The sequence below is a fragment of the Adiantum capillus-veneris genome, chromosome 10 (genome assembly GCF_014529385.1).
Source record: "Adiantum capillus-veneris isolate H3 chromosome 10, ASM1452938v2, whole genome shotgun sequence".
NCBI lineage: Eukaryota > Viridiplantae > Streptophyta > Polypodiopsida > Polypodiales > Pteridaceae > Adiantum > Adiantum capillus-veneris.
Genome location: NC_140940.1, coordinates 66,891,017 through 66,901,577, shown reverse-complemented (window position 1 = coordinate 66,901,577; position 10,561 = coordinate 66,891,017). Strand labels below are relative to the sequence as shown.

General features: G+C 41.7%; 1 protein-coding gene across 1 annotated transcript; it reads right to left on the bottom strand.

The window, feature by feature from the left end:
- Positions 1–7,927: 7,927 nt before the first annotated feature.
- Positions 7,928–9,858, bottom strand: LOC147448982 (uncharacterized). The gene has a single exon (XM_086521372.1). The coding sequence runs from the start codon at positions 9,685–9,687 to the stop codon at positions 8,530–8,532; it is 1,158 nt and encodes a 385-aa protein (XP_086377498.1). The 5' UTR covers positions 9,688–9,858; the 3' UTR covers positions 7,928–8,529.
- Between the last annotated feature and the right edge of the window lie 703 nt (positions 9,859–10,561).

The following is a 10,561-nucleotide window of genomic DNA, read 5'->3' as shown; positions in this document are numbered from 1 at the left end:
ACTTATGTGGGTCGTCCCGTTCACATATGGGCACCCAACCACACTCGGCCGACCGATAGTCCAACATGTTCTCTCTCTCTCTCTCTCTCTCTCTCTCTCTCTCTCTCTCTCTCTCTCTCTCTCTCTCTCTCTCTCTCTCTCTCACACACACACACACACACACACACACACACACACACACACACACTCTACTAAATCTGGTGTGCGCCTATCATCGGCGATCACTTATGACTACACTTGTGAAACCGACAAGCTCGGTCCATGACTCAATACAAAATAAATAAGAATGACGCTTAATGTTAATATAAAATCCGGTCCTCATCAAGCTATCAATCTTAATTGTGGTATCCTCTTTAAATTATGTGCAAGGTCTTTATTGTCACCTTAATGTGTAAATGTGCAATAAAATCTGTCCGGCACAACCTCTAGTTACTGTGACGATATTCCCTATTTGAGTTAGTAGAGTCTGTATTAGGGGTGTTGCATGTGTTTACATTCCATTTGTGCAATCAAAATCAAATACCACATCAACATCGATGTGGGAGGCCCTTGAAAGGGCTTGTTGGGACCCCATCAAGTGTCATTTTCCTCTTTTCTCTCCCCCTCTACACATCTCCACCTCTCTCTCTCGTTCTCTCTCTACCAAGAAATAAAAAGGAAGCATCATTCATGCTAAGTAGCACACATTCAAGCAAGGAAAGAAATAAAGCTTATGGAAGTGTAAAGTCTAGATCATCACCATTTCAATTCCATTGCACCTAAGATTGGCATCAGAGTTTTGTGATCTTGCACGAACCCGCTAATCTTTGAGAAAAAAATTATGTCTCTATTGTTTGAGTGTGTGTTGTAGAGTTCTGCCCAAGGATGCTTCTCTCACTTAGAGAACTACAAGACCTATTGTTGCACGTAGGACCAATATACTAGGGGTACAAATGTGGTGCGCCTGCAAGAGGGTAGTTGACTTGGAGTGTGCCCTCAACCATCTACATCTTCTTAGCAATTTTCAATCATCAACCATGGGAGTTTGCACACATCGTGAGCCAACATTCATAGCCACATCCATTGCAAAGACGAGAATTCATCTGGAGGTTTCATCACATGGCACTCTAGTCAAAGTCCTAAGAGGAGCCTCTATCTGTGCGGAGTTATTTGGCGGTTTTATGAGACATCATATAGAGGATTTACCATGGTTTGTGGGCATTTCAAAGGACATATCTATCTTCATCTCCCATTCAACATTGCTCTCACAAATCTTTATGTGTAGGGAAGGCATAGGCTAGCTGATAACCTTTGTGGACATTAACATTTGCATACCTAACTATTTGTGGTACGTACATCCATCCACTTTGCAGTTTGTTTCACACCATCTGAGTTTGCGCAGCAAAGGCTAGCCGATAACCACCAAGGGAATCATTGATCTAGGAGATAATTCATAGGTTGCGAGTAGATGTATCATCACCATCCTTGTCTTTTGGACATTTCCACATCACCTAGGGAAGCCTCTCTCTCGAAAGTAGTTGTAGACGGTACATCATCTAGAAGTCCATTCATTATGGCATAATGGAGTTCGGTAGTTGTATCTCAACTTAAGCATGAGGAAATTTCACGTGAACATGGCTATGAGTGCCACATGGACATATTTCATCACCTTCTACATGTAATTTTGTACATATCTCTGAAAAATAGTGTCTAGAATCCTTGGAGGATTAGTCCCAACAATTTTAGGAGCCTCTTTGCAAGGCTTGCATGTCTAGACGAGTCCATTATATTAGGTTTTCTAGTTTTGGAACCCTCTTGCATAAATGGATTGGACAAGAATTTTGATAGATATCATTACACGTTGGTGGGCATCTCACATGACGAGCATGTAGTTTTAGGTTAGAGGAATTCAACCAGCCATTCCCCGCCTCAATTCAATTCTCGAGCAGGGAGATGTGCAATGGTTTCACCCAAAAACTTTGCCTGCACCAGTTTATTGAATTAATTATTCAAATGATTTACTTTTATAACTTTGTCTTCCACTATTGCCCTACCTGAGTGTTAAGAGGTTCTTAAGTAGTATATCTACCCTATAAAACCCTAGTGTTTTCCATTAGGTGAGCCAGCACTAGCCACCAGACCTAGAATTTTTGTAGAGATCAGCCCATTCTTTTTGCAAAGCAACCCTTGGCATTTTTGCTCATCATCATGAGCCATCCATGCTAGATCAGCCCTAGCAACTATAATTTTTAGTTTTCAACCTTTTTTCATCGCCAAAATTGTAATGGATCTACTAATGCTAATTCCTCTGTTGCAACATGGACCTTCAATAGCCCATGAGACTCTTCTCGGCCATTCCCTCTCCGCATTGAGTGTGTCTTTGGTCATTGGCTCCACCATCATCTACGTTATTAGTCCTACTTTACACAAAAAATTGGTTGCGTTTTTGTAGCAAGATCTAAGTTTTTGTAGCCAACTTTCAGCCCTTGATTCCTCTTACATCGGGAGTGCAAATTATCCCCATATCTACCCATTGGTGGACATCAACAACCTCTCATCCGCAGGGATCCAAAAATGTATCAAATTAACCTTGGAGGTTCTTTTGAAGAGTTACCATGACAACATTTCCCATTGGAGTCAGTAGTTGTTGCATTTTAGATGTTGCATGTGTGTACATTCCATTTACACAATCGAAAGCAAATACCACATTGGACATGATGTGGGGCGCCCTTGAGAGGGTTGTTTGGGACCCTGGTGGGTGTCATTCTCCCATTCTCTCCCCCCCTCTAAAGAGCTCTACCTCACTCTCTCCCTCATCCTCTCTCTACAAGGAAATGAAAAGTAACCATCATTCATACAAAATAGCACACATTCAAGAAAGGACACAAATAAAGATTTTGTGGAAGTTCAAAGTCTAGATCTTCACCATTTCAATTGCATTGCACCTCACAACATAGAAGACCTTTAGATTTAAGAAGAATGGGTTTTGCTTAAATTTCCTAAGACCCAATTATCTCAAAAGTTAGGCAAGAATAGGAAAGGCAAACCCAAAGGACATAAAAAATTATATGTTAAACTTGTTAAGGGGTACTATGGTCAATTCTAGATTCTAAAAAGACTCAATAATACATCTTATAGACAAGTTGCATGAACATTGGCATATACATAAAGCATTTCATGTGAATCTACTTAAGTTGTTTAAGGAGGATACACCTCCAATGGACCCCATTGAAGAGGATCCCTCCAAAGTTTGATGAACAAGAGTAGATCCTACAATCTGAGGCTATCCTTAAATGTGAAGACAAAGTTCTACAAAGTGGAAAGTTAATATGTAGGTATCTGATTACATTTAGCAATCATCCACTTGAGAATGTTGAATGGATGCAAAAACCTCAATACAAGGATTCTCTTTCTTTATTGCAAGACTACAAACTCCTTCATGGCCTGAATGTAAACTAAGGTATCGCTATAAAAAATGTTCAATGATTTAATGCAATGTTTATTTTTTCTCAATGTGTATTACAATTTTCTTTGTGTACACTAATGTCTTCAAAGAATTAGCTTTGCAATGACTACGTCACCAAAAATCATTTTAAACTTGCCATTTAGCCTTAAAAAAATATTCTCACTTAAATGTTGATCCCAAGCAAGAATGGCTATGTTCCACTTGATCTATGCATAATCAAAGATGACTATGATTTCAAGGGAGGGGTATGTCATCAAATTTTAGTTTTGATGAATTCTAAGATTTACATTGGCCTTTGTCTCTCTAGAAATGATTATACAAGATAGAGAAAACACATGTTAAAGGAAATGAAGCATGCAAGAAAGTACATTTATATCTAAAGAAGTGCCAAAAGATGAATGCCACTTTATAAGTGCATGAGAATTTCTCCTAAGATCTCACAAGAATTTTACGAAACTCAAAACAATAAAATACGGCTTACAATGAGTGGGAACTAGAGGCAAAGTGGGTAGAAGCATGTGGATAGGCATGAGGGCCTAGAAAGTTCATATGCTTCTTCAAAGAGATAACAAAAGAGGTGTCAGTGAGTGAATGCAGCACGTTTGCACAGAGAGAGAGAGAGAGAGAGAGAGAGAGAGAGAGAGAGAGAGAGAGAGAGAGAGAGGATGTGGATGGAGCAATTCACCACAATGTGTGTGAGAGAAACACTTATTCCTTTATGCAGTAAAGAATAAGGTGTGTGCAAGTGATGGGCAGCCGAACATCTCTAGCATGTTTGACTGGGGTAAGAGGCACACCACCTTTACCCCAACAAGAGAGAATCACCATCTCAATCGACTGCAAAAAGTGTATGGCAATCAATCCAAAACTATGGCGAGAAATCTAGGAAAAATCGGACAGAGTATCCCCTGTAAACTGAGCAAAATCTCAACCATAAACCAAATCAAAGATGCCAAAGTAGGAGGATCTCTTGACCACTATAAAGTGACCACAATTTATCAACCAAAAGTATATCAAAGTGAGAGTAAACCTCGATCACTACAGTCTTCGAAAGTGGACTCAATACCATAAACCATAACACTACTCAATGCCAAGGAGGAGAAATGTCAAATGGCTTCACAATGTGACATACAATGGCAATCCACACTCAACATACACAAATGGAGTGACCGCACATAAACAAGTGCTAAAGAGTTGCAATCCCCAAAACTGATCAATGCAAAAACAATGCTCTCAAGGGAGCTCACCGGCACTCAAAAGTGCTCTCCAAAATGCATGTACAATGGGCATCAAGGCTATTGGGATCAAGGTAGAGGTTCGATGCTTTAAAGAAGGTTATTCATGGGAAAAGCATCTTGGGACATGAAGAGCAAGCGGAGGAGTGAAGGGCATGTGGTTACTTATAAAAAAAAGAAAGTGGATGTGTGGTTGAGCTTTTCTGCATGAGGACAGCGGAAAATTCTTATTCTATAATTTTTTTTGCAAAAGACGTTTTTTAATTAAAAAAACAACCCACGCAAACTGAAGGAAACGCTATTTTGGACGTTGTTGCGTCTCACGCACATAGGCTAATTCTGCATCGTTTGAAAGATATTTAAGTTTTTGTAAACTACTGCTTTTGGAGGCTTCAAGAAGGACAGAGAAGAGGACAGAGCTCTGAGAGAGCCTTCCTTTTTAAAAATCAATATCATTTTATAAACATCCTTTTGTATGTAGAAATGTAAGAAAATGTAGATTAAATAATCCCTGGTATTGAGCCCACATGATAGAAAAATTTTATTGAAGTGAACACCCCCCCCCCCACACCCCCCCCCCCCTTTTAGGGTTCTCAAATGCACATGTCATTTAACAGCTTATTTAGAATGGCCAAGCGATGAATTTGAGATGCACATTTCCAAAAGTTTCTTAGAATGGCCAAGTTGTTGAGTTAGGATGCAAGCACCCTAAGTAACTTGTTTAAAATGACAAAGTGGTGGACCTGAAATGCACCCCACCCTTGCATAGCTCTTTTACTATGACCGAGTGTTGGAATTGGAATGTATTTTTTGCCTTCAAAAACTTCTTTAGGATGTCAAGAGCTAGATCCAAGATTTCCCCACCCTCCATAAGTGGCTAACAAGTTTACTCCGATCTCTAATTTTACACTATTGAGACGTGTTTTTCAAAATAATAGTTCTACACACATGAATAAAATTTGTCAACCAGTTATAGCCATGATAAGGAAAGTCGAAAGAGCCCAATCATGAAAATGAAGGCAAAAAGTTCCGCTATATAAATTTTGGTGATATCAAGCTCTACAAGTTTAATCAACGTATTTGCCAACCTTTGAATGCTCACTAAAGAATGTCCTGATTCAAACATGTCGAACCACAAGATGGTGAAAATGCTATTTGAGAAGCTATTGGAGAACTACATATGGGAGATGGGAAAGAGGACCACGAGGCGTACACTCAACAGAAACTTGCACGATCAAAATTAGTTCTCAAGTAAAAATATGAACTTTTACATTAATATAAAGTCTCGAAGGGTCCATGCATAAACTGACTCTAACCACACAATGCTACAACCACTCACCTTGGTGGTGCACAATTTGCATAGTTTTAAGACTCCTTGCCTAGGAGGTTTTATCCTAGCATTTCCCCCATGAAGCCGACTGCATTAAATATTTGACATCTGACAAAACAACCACCTGATACGATACAAGAGTAGAAGTCCCCCTTGGACAAGAACATAGGGTGTGTGTACTTCTCTTTGTAGTGAGAGTGGGAGAACATTGAGTTCACAACATAAGGATAAGTCAACATAACAATAAGACTCCTAAAAACAAGTGACCCAAGACATAGACATACTAAAAGGGTGGTCTTACCTCATGCATTTGCATGGGCAATGTCTATGCCCCTTAAGAAGTTTTTTTATTAACGCGACAACAAACCTAAGAGAAAAGACTAGAAGGCATAATTTTCAAACTAGAGATTGCAACAACATCAACTACTTCTCCATCACCATTATCATCGTCAACAAGATGTGCTTTGTCTTTGGCTTTCTTGAAGCACTTATTGGAGGGATGATTTGTTTTTCCATAGAAGGATTTTTGGAAAAACAGTATTTGGTTTGGTGATTACTCAGACCACAAATAGAGCAAGATGATGTAACTTCAGCAACATACACCGATGATGTCAAAGAGGACGATAATCGGAACTAGAATCTTGGGTGTGAAGACCTTGTTAAGGCTAAAGGAATAGGAGTTCAATGCCAAAAATATATTGGATATGCAAACTTGCAACAACTAGTGGAGATAATGCCAATGAAGATTAGCTCCTAACGAGAAGTAGAGAGACTGAATTTGAAGCACTGAAAAAGTTCCGACAATGTAGGCAATTCTATTGGTGGCTTCTTTGACCAATCTAGAACAGGTTGACAAGACCTCTCTCTTGTGTAGCAGCTTTTTTCCTGTGCAGTCTATAAAGCCGAAGTTATGAAGGATAGTTATGAAGGAGAATTAAAGCATGGCTCTAATACCATGTTGGAGAACTACATATGGGAGATGGGGAAGAAGACCAAGACAAAGAGTAGACTCGACAAAGACTTGCACACTCACAATCAATTCTCAATTTAAAATATGAACCACTACATTGATATAAAGCCTTGAAGGTCGCCTGCATAAATTGACTCTAACCACTCAAATTGGTGGTGCACAACTTGCATGGCTTACCCATGGAGGTTTTATTCCAACAATTGTCAAATACACAACGCAAGGAAGCTTTGAAGAAGAGCACAAAACACAAGCACTAGTGTGCATGAACAAAGGTAATCAATCTTAAAATGATGGATTCAAGTACAATGCGGTTTGTTAATAAAACATAGTTTTAAAGGCAAGACTTGATGCAAAGACGGTGCGACGGTGGCGAACGACCCAGAGTTGATTCATTCATTGGCTTTGTCCAAAGGGTCAGGGCATAGCATTGCTTGAGCTCTTTGGACTAAAAATATATTCCTATAAGCAAAGCCACATTCTACATAGGAAAATTGAAAAGCTAAAGATATTGAAGTGTTTCTCTATTTTGTTGCAAACTAAGATATATACAAGTGAGCTCTCATTTTTTCTCTGCAAAATAAGATTTGAGGGTTGGAAAGTTTATAATTTAGTTTAGCCAACTAAAAATATAATGAAACTAAGCAATTCCCATGACTTTTATCACTTGTTATGAATAAGAAGATTGAAATAATGAGCTCAAGCATCGATAAAGGTGGAGCTGTCAACATGGAGATGCAAGTGAGCGACACACAAATTAGGGGGGGGGGGCGCGCGCGCACACACATAAAAACTTTGCAATTTAAGTGGTAATCAACTTAATGAAGTACTTAAGCCTCTCTGCAACAAAAGCATACCACCCCTCATTCTCATACCATTTAATATCCAACATGCCAATAGCATGACCAACAAGTATACACATGGTACACCGCACATGACACCTCTCAGTATACCTTAATCCTTGATTACTCTTTGGAATAAGTTGTATTAGCAACTTAATTGAACCCTTGGGTTGCATTAACAAAACTTGGAAGAGTAAACCCATTACAAAAATGGCATGTAGAACCGTACCCTCACAAACACAATCACTTCAAATGAGAGAGAGAGAGAGAGAGGACATTTGTTGGATGCCCTCTGGTTTCTTACCCAAAATCAAAGAACAAATTAATTTCTCTCAACTAGCACAGCTTCACTTCAATCAAGGTGTTTAGCTGCCCAAATCTATATTGAAGCTTTCATTGTACAATCATCAAGCAAGGCAGAAAAGCCCACAAGCTAATCATTTACTACCTGACAACATAGACACAAGCTATGCTCACACTTTGCACTGACAAGTAGGACAGACATAAACTACCCACCGCATCTGCCAAAGTATTCAAAATCCCATAATGGTAAGCAATGCATTCATTCCGCCTACGGCAGCGATAGCACGCCATCTTCATATGCCGGCCGTACATGCCCGCTTGCATCATTTCATGTAATGGTCTGGGTAGAACATAGCAATGATAAGGAGGTGTCAAGAGCCTTGCCATCATATCGTCCCAAAAAACACTCAGAAGTTGAAGTTGTTGGACATATTAGGATTCATATTAGAACCATACTTGAAGTGGGCGTTGAATTGGCCATTGTTAACCTGTGGCATCGTTGGAGGCCCCAATCCGGGAGAGGGTGGGAATGATCCGGGAGAAAACGGCAATGGCGATGGAGACCAAGGAGGCAATACCCCATTGAAACCAGTCGTTTGCAAAGGGGTGGATAGAAGAGGTGGCAAGGGCTGTCCCTCAGATTTTACCACTGAATTCATGACAAACGAACCTGGCAGTGGCCTCACCGACAGTCCATCGTTCAATCCCTTGCTTGTGTATGTGGGCTTCGCTAACAGTCCGTTGCCATAGCCATTATTTGAACTTGATGTGCTCAAATTGGGTAATGGCAGCAGAGGGGGTAGAGAACTCGATGTGCTGAGTTTGGGAGAATGAGCTAGGGCTTCAATGGGGTTAGCCCATGTACTGTCGCCTGGCGTGAGAGCCGGAAGCGGCGAGAGGAGGTGCGGTGACAGCATCGGTAAGCTTTGAGAGAAGTTAGAGTTAGGGTTTCCAATTTGGGGAGCTGGCTCAGAGCCATGGTTAGGGGTAGCCTTTCCGAATTGGGGGGTGTTGTAATTAGGATTTGAGCTACTGACATCAGGAAATGACAAAGGGGGGGAAGAGAGGGGGCCTACCTTGGCCATATGATGCTGTTGAAGAAGGAACATCTGAGAAGCTTGGTGACGTTGCTGCTGCATCTGCTCAAGAAGGGTTTGCTGCTGCTGATGTTCTGGAACAGAGTTGCGCATTGCCGCTCGCAGTGGCGGTGGTGCAATGCGCTGAAGACGCGAGGGAAGGCGCGGCGATGTGCCTGCCGATGTAGTCGAAGAGGGGCTGGCCAGGCTAGGGGTGGTCGTGCCAGTTAGCTCTTGAACCACGCGACGGAAGCTGCTGGGATCCGCATTTACAACCTTCGCGATGGGGCGCGACGGCGAGGATGTGATGGAGGAGGGGAGCTGGCGCGGGGGGGACGACGAGGCCGGAGATGAAGCAGAGGCGGATGCAGATGCAGAAAGGCCCTTGAGAACAGGGGAGGCGGAGGGCTTGCTGATCTTGGAGGCAGAGGCTTTGCTGATGGCTAAGCGACGATCGTGTATTTCCATGGATGTGCAGGCAGCGGCCATCGAAAGCACCCAGGAGGGTGCGTGTGTCTGTGTGTGGGCGGAGGAGGGCTTATGTGTGTAGGAGCATCTGGGCAGAGAGAGAGAGAGAGAGAGAGAGAGAGAGAGAGAGAGAGGTGTGTGTGTGTGTCTGCGCGGAGCGAGGGAGCTAAAGCGCAGTAGGCCTAGGTTATCTTGCTGAGGAAGGAAAAGTCGTGAAAGAGCAAGCGGCCTGGGGGACGGTCTTCCTTTGAAAGTTTGACCGCCTACGTGGCATGCCAACCCTTTCCCTGTCCCCACCATATCACTTACGGCGGCTCCTCTGTCTGAAAACCACTTAAAATCATCATGCCCATGATAGCCTTAGGGTCCATCCCCACGAGTGGAATTACAATATGCAGGCAATATTTTTGAGCCAATGCATTTCAATGGATCTTTGAAGTTTGAAGTTTGAACCTCTCTCTCTCTCTCTCTCTCTCTCTCTCTCTCTCTATCTTATAAGGGGTCGACGAACCATGTCTCTATTTGACACCCTCAACTTTAGAGGGAATCTACGGTGCCAGAATCATTGTGGATCGTGGGTCGTCGATTCATTTGGAGGAAAAAATGGGAATTGGATGGGATCTGACCTCACCACTTCCCCATCTCAAGACCAATGCGTTATCGCTACGCTATCGCACGCGTTTTGATATGCATGTAGAATGATAGCATTATATTGTGTAGATCTGGTCCGTCGCGATCCCAATTCACATCGAGTTCACATCGAGTTTACACCACAATACTATAGTACACATAGTTTGCACAGTTCACATCTAGTTTACATTCAAGTTCCAACTAATTCACATTTGTCCGAGTTTACATTTAGTTTACATTTTGGATCAACGGTCATGATCTTTGC